We start from the raw sequence: 21,105 nt of genomic DNA, 5'->3' as shown, positions 1-21,105 counted from the left end.
AGTATCATCTTATACAGTTGTTAAGGCTATGATGTTAGTGAATATTTACTTTTGTACACATCCAGCAAACATAACTCAACAGTATTTGGAGCTACTCCCTCTTTTGTAGATCAGTTCAGGTCAGTTTCATTCAGACATGCCTGGGTGACTTCATGGCAGACACTTTGTATTAATTTGCTTCTTCTCTCCCTTTTCCCTGTTTTCTCTCACGGTCTCTACACACACACACACACACACACACACACACTGCCCTGTCTACCAGGTGATGCATCCGTACGCTGTGAGCAGCTGGACCTGTTGCTCCAATGGGGCGCCGAGTTTCGCCAATCCTCATCCCAGCCACCTGCAGGAGAGAAGGTGCTGGAAGACCTGGTGGCCTTTGACGTCATCTTGGGAGACCTCAACTTTGATAACTGCTCTTCAGGTACGCAGGTGTCACAGCTAAATCAATATATTTTAAACATTTCATTTTGTGTCAATCCATTCACGTGCCAGAGTAATGGAGGTTTTATCTCACAATATCTCCTCCACCATGGTGACCTATAAAATGAAAGAATCACTGAATACTTATCTGTAATGTATAATTCAAGTACACAGTATAAAGGCCCTCTTATAGCTGTAACACAGGAAGGTTGCATGGTGCCAGGGTGTTGACAGTGGAAACTTATGAAATATTAATATATTTAGCATTAATGCAAAAGCTTGATGGTGAAGCACTGTGCGGTGTACAGATGACTCATCAGCAACACAATACAGAATCAAAAATACTGAAATAATTATCCCTGAGGGGAAATTGGTCACTTTACTGATGCCCCCATTCAAGAATACAACAATACATAATTATAAGAATTATAATAAAATAGAATAGAATAGAATAAGAAAATAGAAAATAAATATAATATGAACAATATGTACACATATGTACAATGTACTACATTAAGAAGTATATAAAATAATAACATTATTGTTTTCCAACAAATAAGCACAATTATTTTTGTTTTAGATACAAAATTAACATCACAGTTACTAAAAATAAGTCATTAACTTTCTTTCTTAACTATGTCAAAAGACATGCATCAAAGCTAAGCAGTCACTGTCCAGATACTAAATGTTAATCAAAACCTTCCAGACAATCAGAATCAAAAAGTGCCCACACTATTTACATCATGTAGAAGTATTTAAAAAGTTCTTGATAAAATGATAGAATGATAGTGGAAAAATACAAAACTAAAATCAATACAAAAAACAGAGGCCTTCTTTTCAGGTGTTTTAGGTATGAAGAATTTGTGAAGGGTGGAAGTATATATTAACTTATCTGACAGCTCCACAATCTTTGGTTTCTTGATCCTTCATACTTACTCACTTATTTCTCCCTGTTCCCCGGCAGTGTCTCAGGAAACATCTTTAAAATAAGCATCAGGAATGTGTTACTCTCTTGTAACATATTGACTAAAACTGTGAATGTTTGTGTTAAACTGAACTTTATGTGTGCTGCTGTGTTTTTTTTTTTTCCAGAGGACAAGCTGGAGCAGCAGCATGCACTTTTTACTCAATACAAGGACCCATGTCGCCTAGGGCCAGGGGAGGACAAACCATGGGCTCTGGGTAACAACACATACACACACACACACACACACACGTATACAAATTCACATCAGCAGAATCACGTCCCTCTAGTGACACAGTCAGAAATCACATATACTGTAGTCCTCTGTGTTCATAAACACTGAATACGTGCATGTATTCACAGATGAAAAACTTTAGAAAATACATGTCATCGTCCAAACTAATCATCAAAAACTAAATTAGAAATACATTAAGCTATACACTCATAACCTCTGGTGATCCATATAGTGTATGCAGAGCAGAGCAGACTATAATCTGGCTCCGTCTGGCTAAATCAGGATGCACCCACTGTGTGAATTAAAATACACCCAGTACAGCGTGCTGATACATGGGCATTAGTGACGTAAAGACTGGAGGGTTTTGGTCTGGATGTGAAGCGTTATTTAGGCCAGCGGTATTTCAGGGACAGTGTGGGCAGGACGGAGAGAAAGGGCTCATTTAGAGAGGAGCTTATTTATTTGGACAGGGACATTTTGCGCGGCGAACCAGGGAAACAGATCTGCGTCTCCAGTTTGGTCGGTAATGGACAGGAGGGGAAGAGGGAGGAAAGACAAGGAGAATGGATCAATGAATCAATGAAAGAAAGGCAGGAAAGATTATCCCATTTCATAAAGCTTATCCAAAGGAGATTAAACCTAAATGAATACAATGTCAAGCCAAAAAAGGCAGGCAGAGAGCCAGGCTGACAGCCACTGTCAGATCCTGTACTACTGACGGTGTGATGGTAGATTTTATGAAATGTGCTGCTGGAGTCCCCCACTGCTGACCACCCAGCCTGCCAAAAACACACAGGCAACCTGCAGGGCCTGTGCTGCATTCAAAGCACATGGGAATTACGGCTAGCCCAGGACCCCCTCATTAAACAGCAGTGACATGGAAGTATCACACAACTGAAGCTGTGAAAATGAAAGGATTCAGTAAAAATCAACTCTTCTCACAACTGATATGCTTCTTTTGGTGATTTCCTTTGATTTCGTGTTTGATGGCAGATTAAACATGTCAAGCACAAACCAAAAAGCCAACAAGTACACTAACTGTGGCTTCCCATGTAGGAAAGACGGGGGACGGTAGCAACACTTTCTGCATTTTTCTCACTTACTCAGAGCCTATTTGGACTAGACCAACCAACCATTTGTCTGGTAAACTGGCATGCACAATAAATATAAGGGTTGATAAATTGTTGGTCGATATTGGGCTGACTTTAAAAAACATAAATGAATATTTGAAGAGTCAGAACTGTTCTTTGTTTTTGTTGTATTAGTCATGTCAGTTCAGCTCTGTAACATCTGTGGAATATTAAATCAACTAACTTTGGCATACGGATCATTTTGGTATTGGGAATGAGAAACAGGTACTTATCAGTTGTTGTAAATCCTCATCATGCATCCCTACTAAATACCTATAACATTTAATTATTACATATGACTTATCGTTTACAATATTTATTTGACTGAAAGAAGTCATGTTGCAACTGACCCCAATCCTGCAAAATAATCAAGGGTAGGTTGCAACTTGTTGAAAATACATAAAATTTCAGTAAATAACTTTTGCTTTTGTCTCATTTATTTATTTATATTTACTAAATATCAGTTATTGAGTTTGGTTTGTTTTTGTGCAGAACGTAGATCTACCTTGACTCAGTGAGCAAATATTAAAGATGCTGTTCTATATTTCAGTGTGAGACAGGAAGAAAGGAATGATTTTCAATGCGACAATCTTATTAAACATGTATTTCTTGTACAAAACTGCAACAATGACTAGTTTACACTGAAAAATACTGTGGTCTGTCTTGATATGGCTGCTTAACTTAAGGAAGGCTGCAACAACTTATTGTCCCCAACATATAACAGTAAGAGGAAGAAGATATTATATTTATATAGCATATTTCAAATTCAAATGTAAGATACATGATTTATAAATAATTAAGGTATTAAGAGACAGATGGCAAAACCAAAAACAACAATAAATACAACAGTAAAAGGAGAAAACCAATGGATCAAGGTCAAGGGAGAACAGAGAAATAAGGATTTTTACAACCGTCCCCAGTTACAGCTGTCCCCAGTCTACCCTATTTTGTGAAGAACTTGAAGTGTGGTCAATTTTGGTGTGAAAAAAGTGTCTATTTTCTTCCCCACATGTATACCACACCTTGTTTGTGATGCTAGAATTTATGAAGACAGGGAAACTGGAGACACGTTATCCACCTGAAAGAAGGAATCTCATGTATGTCATTTCCCAAACGAGCAGCGTGCAGACGACAGCTCAGCACAGCAGACAGGCAGCAGTCAGTCTGTGTGTGTGAGTGTGTCTAACACCTCACCATCTTTGTTTCGATATTCCAAAACCTGCTCTTAGACTTGTGTGAAAAGAGCCGGCTGTGCGTCAGACGCCAACTCTTGTGAAATGACTGGAGTAACTTCAGAGTGCCGCTCTCTTCATATTGGACATTTTCAACACATTATCCAGCCTCACGTCCTTATTGTTTAAAGCATCTCTGAGCACCTGCCTCTCTCTGGCTGTATTTCACCGCTTGATGACAGTGGATCAGCCATAAAGGTGGAGATATATGGTCTCAGAACAAGGTGTGCTGACACTTCCTTTACCACACTGACAGACGCCAAGTTCTGCTTTTAGAATAGCCATACTTGAAGGGAGAAGCTGGTCATAACAGTGAGGGGGAGGTTTGTAAAGCATACACTGGATCAATAAACAGGGCACAGAAATAATAGTTTGCAGGTACACTGCTGCAAATGAAAAACATAGAGAGGAGATGAACGGTTGCTTCTGAATGTTTGTCCTAACAAATGCTCAAAACATGACCTAGATTTCAATCACACGCCTCGCGTTTCATCTCTGAGAGCACGACACGGAGGTTTGGTGCTGTTCAGTCGTGAGAACAGCCAGTGGGTAAAATAGGGACTTGAAACTGAAGGAAATTAAGTTAATTTTTAGACTTCTGCTCATCTGGTCAATCACTTCAGAAAGGATTAATGACTGTTGGTGATGAAGTTGGTGACCCAGACCTCCACCACCGCTTTCACACCCTTAAAACAGCACTTGTGTGATATTAGCTATATTGTGTCACCAACATGAGAGAAAGTATAAGAATGATTCTTCTCTTATTGTCTCTATCATGACTGTCAGTGAGGGGTAGTTATGCATTTCACTGTGTCATTCAACAGGTACTTTACTGGATCCCAGTGGCCTTTATGACGACGAGGTCAGTTCACCTGAAAGTTTACAAAAGTAAGTCGTTCCCGTCGCTTAAACACACACACACACACATTTGTCCAGCTCTACCACAGCCACAGGTCTAGCCCAGCCTTAATTTTAACCCTAACCTTGACTTAAACCCAACAAAAGGCTTTCTGATGAAAAAAGAATCATTCAAGATCTAAAACTTGAAAACTAAAACAGTCATGGCCGTGGCAGGAATTTCATGGAGGCCCCCTCAGTTTGGCCCTTTGCTCCTCAAAAATGTACTGCCCTCCTCCTCCTCTGCTTCTTTTCTGTCAATATTTTTTTTTTAAATACCAGTGTCTTTTGTTGACAATTTGAATCCTTATTGGGCAACATCATGTGAAACACTATGCAAATAACTAGTTGTGGGTTCCATATCTAGCCTGCTATGAACCGCAGGAAAACCCCTGAGCTATTTATGACTTATAGTTTGATAAATAAGTAAGACAAGAAACTCAACATGTTTTGCATTGCTTGTATCGTTACGTAGACTTTGCTGACGCCGTGGCCTAAGAAGTGTTACGTGCCTAAGAAGTATTATAGCCTAATGTTTGTAACATTAATGCTAACAAACCTAATGTTCGTCCAACTGACTCCCCGTCCCCATTTCAGTCCAGTGGCTCTGATTAGTCCAGGGTTAAGCATTAAGCAAGTATGAACTTCTCACTCAGAGTTTGTTTGAATATTAGTCATTTGTTGATAACAATCAAAAAAAAAAAAAAGTGGAATAAACATGTTTTTAAATGTATTTAGGTCTATTCAAACTAAAATCCATTTCATTCATTCATGTCAAATAAAATCATCCTTAATTATCCTCATGTTTTCCATGGACTTACAATCTTTGTTTTAATTGATGGCCTTGCTGCCCTGGCACTTGATTTTATTGTTTTATTTGTAGGTCTCACAACTCTTAAAGTTTTATTACCTGCATTTGGACTCGGGCAGCGTAACCACAGGAAATATAGCCTCTGTTGTGCGTATCTGTCTGCCTGTGTCCCTGTCTAAACTTCAGTTGACTGATCCTTTCCTACCCTGTATGTTTCCGTCAGAGTGATGGAGAACGAGGAGGGGAGGAAGGAGTACCTGGTGTTTCCTCCCAGTAAGAGCCAGTGTCCCGCCAGCAGTCAGAAGGGGAGGAAGATCCCACTGAAGGGCAATGGACGTCGCATTGACTACATCCTCTACAGCGATGAGGGCCTGCAGCCAGACTGGAAACTGGTACGGTTTAGCTGAGGATCACATGAAAATTGTTCACAGCTTTACATTTACCAGACAGATGTAGAAACATATAAAACAAGTGTATTGTCCAAACTACCAGTTTAACTTGTTCCACGCTGTCTCTCAGACTTTATCTCACAACCAAGTCTTCTGGAAATATTTTAGATGATGTGTGCATCATTTTACACACATTTCCCAAAGTGTAGCCTGACATGTCTGTTTGAATAAACTTCACACAAATAATATGAGTTTGTCATGGCTGCCTGCCAATTAATTAGCTGGAAAGGTGCCCACAGGACAACTTTATTTTTTGATTCAGTTGATTTAGTTATATGTATTCTTAACTGATGGTACTCAACTTGTGAGTCCTTAAAATAGGGATGCTGATTTTAACCAGTTAAACCAAGTGATCTGATCTTGCTCTATTCCAATCATTTAAGGGTAAAGATTTAAAGAAAAAATCTGAAATCTGAAATTCTAAACCAATAACAAGTTTATTTTCATTAGTTATATTTGTAACTGTTTTAAAACAATACTAATGACACATGGCAAAGGTTTCAACAGGTCTACTCCAATTAGTAGGGTCAAAATATTTCAATATATAAAATGCAGTATGAGGACAGAAACAGCTAAATGGGTTTTGAATCGGTCCTTTAAATCCAACATGGAGGTCTGTGCAGCAGCCTGTTCCAGCAAATTTTTCAGTCTTACACTGAATCAAACATCAATGTTGTAAGACTGCTAATGGGATGAAATTATTGTTTCCATTTACAAAAACTTAGTCCAAGAACTCTAGTGAATTGTGTGCCATTTTCTTGTCAGCAGGGAAGTGATCTGCGTATTCTGCCTAATTCATTCCCTAGCAACAAGACACTTGTCAACTGTTGTCTTTTTTTTTTCCCGCGTGACATGAAATATAACTAAAAGGCAGTTAAATGATCTCATACCACAGAAGAACATTTGACTTGTTAACAGGATAAAAAGATTTAAAGAGGTACTGTGAAAAGCTAGAGAGGCGAACAATGAAACACAACAAAACAAAGTGGGAAGGAATGGAATGAGGACAATACTGTCATGGCTGTCTGTCTGTGTGAGGGATTGGAGAGGATTGGAAAACCAAATCACATCATTTACACAGAACATCTCTCTCTCCATTACTCTCTGTCTGACTCTTTGTGTGTCAGGAAACAGCCGCCTGATGCCATCTTGTGCCAGAATATAGTTACTGTAATATGTCACTTTCACCAAGTGAAACAGCTGAAATGTATTTTTGTTTTGCTTCCTCTTAAGCAAACCTCAAAACCCTTAAAACCACTATGGCATATCTTTACACATGTTATTCACTTTTGGAGAACACGTGAGAACACTCAGCAATTTCATTTGGTTTTTCTGCTTGAGTAAGCTGATTCCACTGATGCTTATACAGTAAATTAGCAAACATTAACATTAGCATTACCATTAAATCAACATAAGGTAGATTAAGATGCATCAAAATAATGTGATATATAAGTATGTAGATACACCTGTCCTCATACTTTTTGGTCTGGGTTTGTTTGTACTATTTTGGACAAGTCCCCTTAGTTCCAGTAAAGGGAAATGCTACATGACACATTTTAGTGTGATTCAAATTTTCAAACTATTTGGGGAAAGCCCTCTCCTGTTTCAACATGACGATGCCTGTGTGCACAAAGCCAGGTCTGTGAACACTGAGGCCTGAACCCAACCCCATCCAACACCCCATTAAGCATTTATAAGCAGTGGATAAATATTCAATAAATGCCTTATAACACAGTAATGCAGTTGTCAACAGTTATAAGGCTGTTTTTCTTGAAACTAAGAAAACTATTTAATTGATTTGTGTGGGGGTAAAAAATCAATATCACTATTAATTCAGATAATTATTTAAGGTATAAAGAATCTCACAGGATAAGAGTGCAGTGAATATCTTAACACAAACTGTATTCACAGATCCTTCTCTCTCTGCTAATCAGCCTCTTCCTACATCAGAAATGTACACACTTAAACAACCAAGCCAATAGAACAATGGTAAAGCACTGGGAGAAGAAAATTGTGAAGTCTACTATGTGTACATAATTGTTCTAAAGGTCGTGCCAAAGAATATGTAACAGAAAGAGAGGAGTGTATAAAAAGTACCTAAAAATTTCAGGAAAACTCATCTCTTATCTTTGATACTGACAAGAAATAATCAGCTCAAAATTCATCCAAATGGCTTATTTTATACAAAATTCCTGCAATTATTCTGTTGACTGTTTGGGTTTCACTTACAGTGTCAGTCAATAATTCTAACGTGTTCAGTGAAGACATATTTTATATTATTACAACTATGATTTACTGTATTGTCATTCATTTTCTGTTTATACACCAGCCACCACTTCTGGGGGCCCACAGGAGGAGTTATAGTTGTTCATAAATACACTGATTAAGACTTATATCTGCCTACAACTACATAACTGTGTTATAAACTATTCATTAAATCTTTGTATACAACATTATTTTCATATTTTTACCATTAAAAATTATTATTTTTTAATTGTATTGTGACAGATGTTACTGACAAACGTATAGAGGTCCATCCAACGCTGCAGTTCTCCTCAGTTCTACAAAAGTTTTTAGCTCATTGTTTTTTGGTTTCAGCCATTTAGCTGCTAAAGAGATATACTGTATATAGATATATATATTTCTCAGGAGTTGGTGACATATAAAGATGTCAAATGATACAAATAAAGATAGACAACCAGCCACCTTGCACTGGTCATCTCTGTTTCTGGAGCCAGATTCTGCTCAGTAGTGATCAGGGTTGGAGCTGCAGTATGAAGGTCGCGCCCATACAGCCGGTGAACTCAACTGCAAGATAACAGACACTTTAACAAGCATCAGCGTGAGAAGAAGTGCCTAAAAGGACATAAACCATGATTTATTTGACGTGTAGTTTGATGTTATAGTTTGGTCCATGTCCTAAAATTTGTGACCTATACTGCAGCCAACCACCAGGTTGAAAATCAAGAGGTTTTGGCTTCACTTTTTGGCAACTCTCATGTTTTCCATCTTTATGTATGTCAATGGTTGGTGGAGACCAAATAAAACAGAACAGGACAGTGAGTATTTTAGACGTATTTGACCAGATACACAAAAGCTAAATGCTAATATTGATCTATGTCTGCTGGGTGAGTAAAAGAGTGACTGTTTGTGAACACCTTTGCTAATAACAACTTTACACAGAGATATGTGAAATGTTTTCAGTTAGGTGCGTGGCCTTCAAGTGACCAAAAAGATCACTTAATTCAGTTTTAAAGTTCCACAGAATAAAAGTTTAGATCATGATGATTGATGACACTTCTCTTCTCCTTCTCCTGCAGGAAATTGAGGAGTTCAGTTTCGTCACCCAGTTGGCCAGTGTCACCGACCACCTGTCTGTGGCCATGCGGTTGGCTGTTTCCACCGGTGAAGAGGAGCCTTAGATTGACCACCTGAGCTTTTTTAAAATACTGCCATGGAGGAGTGACAGATGACCAGGAAGAGAGGAAGAGACTAAGAGTTTACAGATAAACAGACAAAATGCAGTCCTGCGAGGGGATTGAAGGGGCAGCGAAATGGACGGATGAATCACCGGGGGAGCGCTCGGTGAATGAATGGATATAAAGAAGGTAGAGGAGAGCGACGGCAGAGGAGTGATATGAAAGAGAAAGAGTCTGGAGGGAAAAGATAAGCAGGGGAATTCAGTTTAAAAAGCCAGAAAGGTATTCATCTTCCTGGGTAAACCACCTACACACACACACACACACACACACACTAACACACAACCACAACTGACGGACATTTGGACTGCTGACTATCGCCTGGCCTCTCCACTCTTCTCCTCCAACACTCCCTGTTGAATGAATCCAGATGGTTTTATTTACAGTGAATTGTTTCATGTAGCCAATTGACACACACTCCTTTCCTCAAATCTGTTTTAGCTGTTAGTGTGCGTATGATTTTTTTTTTTTTTTTTTTTATGATTCTACCTTCAGGGACAGTTGGATTCTTTAGTGTTTGTGTACAAAATGAAAACACATCATTTAAGTGATGAGAGTGAAGCGTACATCTACTGACTGGCCTTTACACTGACCGTCTGTGTCCTTGTGTTGTGCTCCTTCCTGAGAGGCAATTGGTCAGTTCAGTCATTCACCTCACTGCTCCCACGTTGGTCCCAGGAACCTCAACAAGTGTCTTTTTTTCTAAAAAAAACAAACAAAAACAAAACAAACAAAAAAAAAACTAAACTAGTCTTTCTAAAAGGAGAGAAGTAATATAATACGATTTCTATTGTCGCCACACCACTTTTTATAGGGAGTTTAAATGCCTGTTTAATACTATAAGGTATGTTTCTAATAAGAGGTATTGTATAAAGGGACATGAAATTGGTGCAATGCAACACTTATAGCATGTTTTCAGCCATGACTGTTGAAAATTAGACAGGACTTTTTTTTGTTGGAATGGTGGGAAATGAGGTTTTGCTGATGCATGATGGGAAACGGTATCAGTTTACAACATTATTATAGAGGCTTGATACACTTGCTTGCTTGAGTCTGGCTGCTTGATGAGTCGAGAAGCTTTTTCCCTGAAAACACACACTTACTGTATGCCAGTGTGACATTTGTGCACGTGAGACTCCATGTAACACACATAAAAGTTTCCACACAAGCATACTGGACACAGCTACACACAAAATGTACAGAGGGGTTTCAGGTGACGTAACGCACCCTCTGGAGGCCATATTGGAGTTCCTCTAAGAACCACATGTGACTCTTTGAGAGAGTAGATATTGTCAGCTAACAAACCACTGTAACTGTGTGGGTAGTGAGCCGCCACTGTCTTGTAAGCATGTCTGATTGGTGCTCTAGCTAAAATACCTTCTACAGCCCAGTTTTTGGTATGAGCACAATCAGTTGTCCAGTGGATCAAAATGGTAACAGCCATATTGAGACGCAACTGTAAAACCTCATAATACACACACATTTTGAAGACCTAAAGACTGCGCTCACCCTGTACAATATGCCAAGTATACTACATCAACACATTTTGTAACATTATAAACGGTTCCAAAGATTAAGACAGCCCACCCACAGATACACAAAGTGCAAACACTTACGAATTCAGACGCACAGAATACACAACTACACACATCCGTAAAGGTAAGGTGTGTTCAGACTGAAAGCAAAACAAACAAACAAATAGGGTGACCAGACATCCGGGATTTCATGTTAATCAGGGAGAGTTCCTGTTTCTGGGGGTCTGTCCCCAGCGGGAGCTGTCCCCGGAAATGTCCCTGTTTTGGACTGTGTGTTAAAGAAGAGAAGAGTGAGAGAGGAGAGGTAAAGATGTGAATACAAAGCCTGCCAACTTATTATTCCAAACAATAATTTTGAGATAAAATTAAAAAAAACAAGCATGCAATAGGAATCTATTAAGGATTTTATTTTAATAGTGTACAATTTATTAATGAAGATTGGAAAGGAAAGAAGACATAGTATTGTAAACTATGACTTAATGAGTTCACAAAGTAACTTACTTAGTGCCCAATTAGTGCCCAAACAGTCCTCTTGTATATATTGACCATCAAACTGGAAATGTACCCCAGTTTTCATGTCTGAAATCTGGTCATCTTACTTTAAAACTGCCAAGACGCAAGTCAGTTATTTCACTGTGGGCAGTGCACAGTGAGGCGAGAAACATCCACCCAAATGTTTCAACTCAAAAGACAACTTTGCATTTATCTCAAGGCTTTATGAACAAACAGAGATAAAAGGAGAAGGTCTGTCATAAAATAACACAAACAGATTGAAGAAGATCGAAGATTTGAGAAAAGTCATATCTTGTACGTCTGTTGCTAGTTGGCTACAGCTAACATATGTACAGTCTGTAAATTGTCTGAGGTAGATAAACATAACATGCAAAAACGGTCAAGCAAGGCAAAAATTTAGTTCACGTTCAGTCTAAGCACACCTTCAGAATTCTGCTGCTGGTTGGACAACAAAACACCACAGATGCTCACCCATGCAGACATTACAATCTTTGGAACATTTTCAGTCATTGTAATGCTCAGAATTAACATTCAACTCCCAGTCTGTAACAGATCCACACAGACCATGGAGTCAAACAGGAACTGAAACTTTGTAAAGGGCAGTGTTTAGTCAGTGTAACTGCTCAGAGAGTCTCCTTGTGTCCCCTGTAGACCTGTTGACCATGGTGCTACCTGTCAACATATGTTGAGTGGTGGGCCACTACCATTACCTCAAATTTTAGAAAGTAACATGGAGGCAGGTCTAAACCTAAATCATCATCTTCTTCAGTTTTAAAAGTTTTGTTTCAAAAAGTCAGCAAAATGCAGTAATGTAATTTAAAACTAGCCACCATAAGCTAGTGGTCAGTCCAGACCAAGTGATGCTGCTGCAGCAAAACCGGCCAAAAAGATAGAATTGTAAATAAAACTTTATCCTTTCATCAGTTATAGTGATTGTTTAACAGTGAAGCCCTAGAAACAGAATTTACATGTGGCCTTAAAAGATGGGTTGGTTTAAGTGATGGCAGCCTCTCTACCACTCAACACTATATATGCTAATGTGTTAGCATGGACCTTCAGACCAATGATCTACCATACTGGGAACATATGGATGATGACAACTACATAATCATGTTGTATATTTCTTCTACAGATGTGTGCAAAAAGATCCATAATATAGAACCCTGTTTCTCTGAATAAAACATGTGTTATTCATCATTATTAACAGTTTAGGACTTCAGATGCTGTTTGATTTCCATGGTCTGCATGGTGAACAATGTTTACAATGGTTTTTGACCTGCCTGTCTGTTTCTTGGTACCAGAGAGGAGCTTTTCGAGTGTCAGTTTCAACACAGATGTATGTGTATGTTTGGGCAGCTCATCATGTTATATATTTTCAATACAAAATTTGTGCTAACTGATGTGTCTCTGAACACACCGCGCTGACAGCTAATATGGGATGGACAGTACAGTATGTGTTTACGGAGACAGTGGTTTCAGGCGTACACATCCCACTGTGGTGTATGTGTGTGTGAGCGCTATGTGGGAGTGAATGCAGGAAGCGTATCGGTTGTTCTTTTTCGTATGTTCAACTGTCATTTTCTCCTACAGTATGAGTCCACAGGTCACCTGGCACTCTCATTATGACTCACATTATTATGACTAATATATTCTTCATATTATTAAGGTTTGTATCTGTGTTTTTTTTTTCTATTCAAGTTTCACCATGTTCTGTTTTGTTTTTCTTAGAGTGTATCTTTGTCAGGTTCCTTTGAAAATTACCACTCCTCTGGTTAGAGGGAACTTCAAATGAGATCAAATGCTAGAATATGTTATTTACTTGGTAAATAGTCATGTAAATACACTATAGGTCTATAGTGAGTTACAGAAAGGTGCCACAGTTTTCCTGAGAATCTGCTCTTAGGGTAAATACGTACTGGGTTTTTTTTGGGGGGGGGGGGCAGTGGCAGCCGATGTAAACGCTTATTTAATTACCTTTACTTTAAACTGTTGTATTCTATTACACAACACCTGAATACTGCCGAACAATTCATCAGTAAGTGTGAAGAGACATGCAGTAAGCATCCATGGGATATGTGTAACGCGCTACATCATCATGATGGTACTTTATGTAGTTTTTAAAAGGTGGAACGTGGAGATAATGAATTTTATAATTTGGAGTCTATTTTGTTTTTCTGGTTGTTCTGTGTTTGTATTTTTGCATATTTTTTATAACAAATGAAGAAAGTGATGGACAAAGAAGCTGATTGACTGATTTAAGGTGTGAAGGCAAAGTGCTTTGGTTTATGTTGCTGTCTATGTTCATGGTGAGCCCTGTCCCTAATTCAGGAAGGCTGTGTGGTGGCACCCTGACATTTCAGTCACTTAGACACTCATTAAATTAATTATGAGAGGAAATATGAGCTCAGCAGATGGTACACAAGCTTCTTCATGATGTCTAAGGCCGAGAAAAATTAATTAAGTGGATGTAACAAAACACATTTAAAAGCTGTATTATTACTTCTTTGGCCTCTTCCGCTGTGTTCACTAGCCAGTCTCTATCTTTGTCTGTCTATTATTGGAAAACAGCTGCCTGTTGCAACTTGGAACTGAGTTAATGGGAGCAGTGAGACTGAACCATTGACAAACACGAAAATGGACAACATGAGAGCCCCAAAAAAGTGAAGCCAAAACATGTTGATCACCCCCTGGTGGCTGGCTGCGGTATATGTCACAAATCTTGCCCCCTCCATGTTAGTAGATGGGACATGAGCCAAACTAAACAGTAAAACAGTGCATGTCAAATAAATGTTTCCCAAAGATGGTTTCTGTTTTTTTTAGTTAGTTTTTTATCACGTTGACATTTGTTCAAATGTTCATTTTTCTGATCAGTTTGGTTTTAATTAAAGTCAAACAGCTGTATGGGCGGGAACTCAAAACCGAATCTCCGACCCTAACTGCACAGATTCTGACTTTTTGTGACATTTTTGTACAGTGGAAGCAAATGGAGACAGGTTGTGCATTTTTATTTATGCCAATGGCTGAACCGAAGCAGTGAAATAATTCACTGAAAGACACTAAAACACTCTGTAGAACCCTTGTGGGTTCATCAATATGTAATAGTCAGTAATTTTACCCAACCTAAAGTACAGCTTTACAATACAAACTGTAAAATCAGCACAGAATTTCTTCCTCGCTCACTAACTGGAGTGCAGCTCAGGCTGTATGACAGTAAAACTACTGATCAAAGCAGCAGTCTAATTTATTAACTTTACATTATAAGAAAGAAATCACTGTCAATGTAAATTATGTGTTTTTGTTACTTTACACTCACCTAAAGTCATTATTTTCAACCTTAGCTGCTGAGTCACTGAAAAGTCTGGGCTCTATCATATAGCCATTCAGGAGCATAATGTCTAGTTTCTCCACGGAGGGACGTTGTTTCATGATACTGCTGACAATGATAATCAAGCAACCAGAAGTAACCTGTCATACCCTCCCAATTATTTCTATTTCTCTGTGAAGCTACACACTCACCACACAGCCCCCCTGCACTGCCCACACCATGAACAAGAACAGCACAGGCCGACCTGAAGGGGTCGAGCAGGGAGAACACACCCCAACCGGGCTCCTTTTCTCACCTGAGTCTTTCCTCAAATCATTGTCATAAATGGAATAATTAGATTATCCTGATGGTCATCTAACTTCTTGTGTGATGAGAACGTAGACACCAGAATAATCTATGTTTCCCCTGTGCTGAATCCAAACACTTTGCTATACTCTGTTGACTGGTTTACATTGTATAAAGCCTATGATGGAGCAGTCACACGAATTTACATTAACAGGTCCTCTTCCTCTGGATAATTCATGCATTATAACTGATAATTAGGCAGGACTCATACATTACTTTGTGTCTATAGTAAGGTCACCAGTGGGTCAATAGCTAAGAATCATCTGTTTTGAGAATTCCTGAAGTATTTTGAAACATTTTTATAACCAGTCACGGTCCCTTTTGTGTCTAAATCATGTTCACGACAGAATTATTCTGCAGGTGACCAGAGCGCAGCAAGTCTGAGATGAGCTCTAAGCTTTTGTAGCCGCATGTACTGTAATAATGCTTCAGGCTTGTAGTCTCGGTAGAAGTGATGCCTCACTTTGCTCTCCTTTTCTGGTTTGATTTTCTGTACTTTGTCTCAAATGTTCATGTTTTTTTAATTGTTTTTTCTCTTTGGATGAGGGGTGTTTCTCGATGGGGTCATTAGCTTGGTCTCTGTAATGTGGCTGGGGGATCAATAGCTTTTCTCTTTCTAAGCTTCTTCAACAAACTTGCTTATTTTCTTCTGCTTTTTTAAGAAAAACAAAGGAGTTTTCCTTCTTTATCTGTGTCTCTGTGTCATTATTTGAGCTCTGTTTGTTTTGGAATAATTTACTGGGCTGCAGTCAAACCTCATATAAAGTCAGTAAAACAACGGATGGTGACATTAATACTATGTAGTGCTACAGATGGTCAGAAGCAGTAGTTGACCCTAAGTTTCACTCAAGAGAAACTTCAGTGAAACTTAGCAGTTCTCAGTTAGAGTAGGTTGTGTATAGGTCTTTTTCTTTTTTACAATATGAAATGATATCATAGTCACATTATGCAAGAGTATCACTTGGTCTGTGACACTTAAGTGAGACTGGTATTTGAAATGTCAGACTTAAAGGTTTAAGGTCAGACCTAAAAGTACCTTTTATTTGTCTCTCTTAAAGGACAGTAAGTAGCAGCTTGAGGAAGTGAAAGAAGCTTTTAAGGAGTTCTTCTGCTTTTGATGAACAGAGGGGGAAATGTAGCACTAAAATTTACATACGGTACTCTGCCAAGTGTGAAAAACTCCCCTCACACTGAAACCAAAGTCCGATCACTCATAAATGGCAAACACAAAATCACGAGACCAAGACAGACTCAAAGTGCACTGAGTTTCCCAAAGAATTTCCAATGCAATTAAAGAAGAAAATAGTTGTTTGTTCTCCAGTATTAGTACGGATAACCAAAACATATTTCAATTAAGCTTTTTTAAAAGCCACTCGAGTCATTTTTTTACATGACCACGATGTGGCCAGAAGTCATGTTGATATGAAATAACAAGTTAAACACACGTGTCACTATACTTATTAAGGTACTATTTCATTCTGTGTAGCAGAGCCTTTCCAGTGAGCCAACATACACAATAACAGCACCCCGACACTGTTTGACCTGAACGAAACAGAACCTTAATTATTAGTATCAGTGGTAACATCTGTGTTTAAACTACTATTCATGTCAAAATGGTTGCTGCGAAAAAAAAAAGGGTCTATTAAAGGAGAAGTGTGTGATTTTCAGTGGCATCTAGCGTTCAAACCTTAGATTGCAACTAAGAGGATTTACCCCGACACCGCCCCTCTCTCACCAAGAGTACGGTGGCCGTCAGCGGACAAAATGGCGAGCGAAAGCTGTCTCACAACAAACTACAATTATGTGTGTAGGATGAATTACCTGTCCAGCAGAAAACAGGCAACCTCGGCGTCACTGTGAAAACGATTTCCATCGTGTAAACGCTATGCCGATGTTGATTTGTGTTTTTGCCGTTTCCTGTCATGCTTGCGTTTACTTTCTTTGCGTCTCCGCTTTTTGGATGACGGGGATTCACTGTCCGCTGCTTTTTGTTCTGATACAGTGTATGTCTGATCCTCCATTTGTCAAAACTGTGCCAGTCAAGGTTCACAACGCTAAATGGTCTGCCAGCAATCACCCGCGTCTATCCTCCCCGTCTACTTCCATGTTTACGCTGCGGCGTCTATGTAAGGTCGCCATGGGCTTCCCAAGACTCACTGTTAGTGCAGTTTGTCCGCTCTGCGCTGCCATAGACGGCGCAGGATGATGATCTCCGTAACTCGACCCGACAGTATGTAACTATAAATGGCTATTTCTAAAGTAACGGGAACATATAGATTATGAGTTTACGTTGATTGATAATAATAAATAACATACTTATATATAATATATCTCATTTATGTACATAAATTCCTGTAATTATTACACACTGGTCCTTTAAAGCAGCAGCACTCAATATTTTCTATTTGAACAATGGGTCAAAAGACTATATGTAATGTGTAAAGGGGTCTTTCGATGAACCAGCAGAGAATTATCTTTTGGCTCTACAGTTCCCTTCCACTCCACAGCTGTTTTAGCATCTTTCAGCAATTTGTTTTGGTTTTGCCCTGCAACTTTGCGGTTTTCATTGAGTCTCACCACTTTCATCAGCATCCTTTCCAGATATATTAAGAACAACCAACTAGCTGGTGAACACAGTGGAGCATCAGCAGCTGAAAATATTTCACTCAGGCGTTTGTTAGTGGATCAGAGTGAAGGTAGGGTGATTACTGGATTTATGCAAGTGGACAGAAACAAAACTTTATTTGAATGCTTATATTAGTCCATGTCTGCTGGATGTCTATCTATCATAATTTGCCAAAGTTGTGTTCACAGGTTGATGCTCTGCCCCTAAGTGTTGAAATTAAAGGACCATTGTGTAGGATTTAGTGTCATCTAGCGGTGAGCTTGCAGATTGCCAAGACCTTGGGTGCTTTTCATTACGGTGAATTTTGCCTCCTCTTCCCCTCTCTCCTTCGGCGACCCGGAAGTCGTTTCCACTCTGCCATGATGAAGGATTTTCCAGTCACTTAAATGCACCTGTAGGAGATGAGGAGTGAGGAGAGAGGAGGCTTCTGGAGGAGCTCAGAGCGAGGATACACCGGTGCCATATTAATGACGCATGTTATCCTGAACACAATGAAATCATTTTAATTACGCAGTTCTCACAGTTACATGATGAAACATCAGTCAGACAGTCAGTCTGTGCGTGATGTGTCTGGCACTTTAGGATATAAAGGTGATTTTAACTGTTTTGTTTTGGGTTTTTTTGAGTGATCACCAAACAACACAAACCCATACATATATTAGATGATTTAGAAGAAAGTTTAAATGATCCACATTTTTAAAACAAATGCCAAAATTAAAGACTACTGTAAGTTTTTAGAATTTATTCATAAGTAAAGGCTTCTATGGGCATTCAGCTGCAGTCCCTCTGACAGCTAATACAGCTGTGTAACACGCAATCAGTAATTGACGTCGCTTCGGACTAACGCTGTGGAAAGTTCAGTTCAGTTCAGTTTCGTCTCCTCCTTTCTCACGTCTTTTCCTCGCATCCCTCTTTCATTTCCTTGCTGAGTGGAGCTCAGTGGAGAGTGGAGTCTCACTCTTCGCTTCCTACTGTGTTCTGGAGATTTAAACAGGTCAGTCTGAGGTAACAGCAACACATTGATTCTTATTTTCAGGTGATTATACAATAATGAAAACAAATTCATGAATATTTTTATTCCATTGCTGCCATATTCTGCCAATAAATCTCTGCACTGTTTTAAATGTTCATTTTTTCACTACTGTTGTCTACCATATTTAAGGAAATGGGTATTTATCCATTTCAGCGTGTCATCATATATGACTGGATCAAGCCTGACCACAGAGGATTACTATGACTAGACTCCCTAATGCTAAAAATACAGATCAGTAATATGAGTCAGACATACAGTAAGCCCTCATACAGATGTTCTGGGGTTCTCACACAAAACCCACCTGTTACAGTTTGCAATCTGACAGTGAATACTGCTGTAGTTTGTATCTTCTCTTTGGAAACAAATGTTTTATACACCTTTTCCTTACTGTTTTAAAAAGATCATTTATAACACGTCTTTCAAATGAAATAATGTCTGGTGAACCTACTTACTTGGTTTTCTTAAAGAATGACCCACACTTTGAGAGGAAAGGAAAACAGTCTGAGGGAATCTTATGAAGGGAAAGTTTTGAAATAAACTAAATATGATGGTACCAAAAATTCTTGTTTTAGTACAGACATTTTGTGAGAAAATGTTCACCCCACAGATTTTCAGTGGGATTCAAGTCAGGGCTTTGTGCAGGCCAGTCAATAACGTTCACTTTAGTAATTCTGGAGGTAGTTCTTCACCAGGAGTGATATATGTTTTTGGTCGTTGTAGTGTTGGAAGACAAAGCGACAACCCAGACCCAGCTTCCTTCCACCTTGACGAGATTCCCAGTTCCAGACGCACTGAAGCATCCACACAGCATAATACTCCCACCACCGTGCTTCACTGTGGGGACGGTGTTCTTTGGGTTATGTGCCTCTCCCTTCTTTCTCCAAACATAAACAACATCTCTATGGCCAAAGAGCTCTACTTTCATCTCATCTGACCAAAGGACATGCTTCCAATATCTTCCTCCAGGTTGTCCTCAGCATACTTCAGTCTGACTTGAAGGTGTCTCACAACCTCACAGTCCATTCCTGTGCAGGGCTCTAGTGATTGTCTTCTTTGAGACTACAATCCCGACTTGTCTAAGTCATTCACTAGTGTCTTGGCAGTTGTTCTGGGTCTTTAGACACATCTCTCACTAGTTTTCTTTCCAGAGTCTTTGAAATCTTTCACTTCCTACCTCTGCCAGACTTGTTCTGTACTGTGTGGCTCTCTTTGAATTTCTTGATGATACTTTTCACTCCAGTTCTTGACACTTGGAAATGCTGTGATAACTTTGTATGTCCTTCTCCTGCTTTGTGAGCATCAACAATTCTTTTTCTCAAGTCTAAACTGATTTCTTTTGTTTGTGGCATGATGCTTTCTCAAGTGACAGCTCAAACCCTTACTGAAGTTTTTATACTGTGTGTAAATTGGAAGATAACCCTCAGTTTTAACTTGATTTTACAAACTTACAAAGTTGGCTCAATAAAAAGGCCAGTTCTTAAGGGGGCTAATAATATTAAACCTGGTCATTTTTGTTTTTTCTGAAATAATTCTGTTATTGTGTGCAATTAGAAATAATTTATGCTTTCTAAAGAAAACTACTATGTTTAGAAAAGATATGTTGAAAATTCCTTGCTCTGTTTAAAAAAAAAGCACTTGGGAAAAATTTGAAAAATCAATTTCATAGGGGGGCTAATAATTTTGTTCTCAACTGTATATTGGCACTAATCCATATAAATATTTAAAGCAAAATCATTTAAATATCACTTTAAATATCACTTTAAATATCACAGTGGAGAGGACAAGCACTGAACCCTGTGTGGTTAACCACACTGGTTTGTACATCAGAAGAATCAAGAAGTCATGCATTACTTGTATTTTAACATGGGCACAATGGGAAATTGTGGCATTACTCAGTTCAGTATTTTTTAATTCTTTCTTCATATGGATTTCTTCAGACTTTTGATATCTTATTAATGACATTTATGAGACTAGAACAGCTGAAAGAGTGTCTGTTGCAATTTTTGTGGGGCCATGATGTACAATGCCTGTAAGAAATTATTTTGCCTTGTAAGATTATTTGAAAATGTAAATTCCCCCAAAAAATTCTGGTATCATCTTTTAAAAAC

General features: G+C 38.8%; 1 protein-coding gene across 1 annotated transcript in view; it reads left to right on the top strand.

Moving 5' to 3' along the window:
* Positions 1 to 11,510, top strand: part of smpd3 (sphingomyelin phosphodiesterase 3) — a 37,175-nt gene extending 25,665 nt beyond the window's left edge. The window contains exons 5-9 of the mRNA XM_084734752.1: positions 263 to 424; positions 1,516 to 1,605; positions 4,809 to 4,872; positions 5,916 to 6,084; positions 9,462 to 11,510. Of these exons, the coding sequence (XP_084590878.1) occupies positions 263 to 424; positions 1,516 to 1,605; positions 4,809 to 4,872; positions 5,916 to 6,084; positions 9,462 to 9,563 (587 nt within the window). The 3' untranslated portion in view covers positions 9,564 to 11,510. The remainder of the gene's footprint in view (positions 1 to 262; positions 425 to 1,515; positions 1,606 to 4,808; positions 4,873 to 5,915; positions 6,085 to 9,461) is intronic.
* The last annotated feature ends 9,595 nt before the right edge of the window (positions 11,511 to 21,105 follow it).

This window comes from Lutjanus erythropterus, chromosome 13, assembly GCF_056507025.1.
Source record: "Lutjanus erythropterus isolate fLutEry1 chromosome 13, fLutEry1.hap2, whole genome shotgun sequence".
NCBI classification, from domain to species: Eukaryota; Metazoa; Chordata; class Actinopteri; order Lutjaniformes; family Lutjanidae; genus Lutjanus; species Lutjanus erythropterus.
Note: the sequence above shows the minus strand (reverse complement) of the source record. Positions and strands in the feature narration are given on the sequence as shown.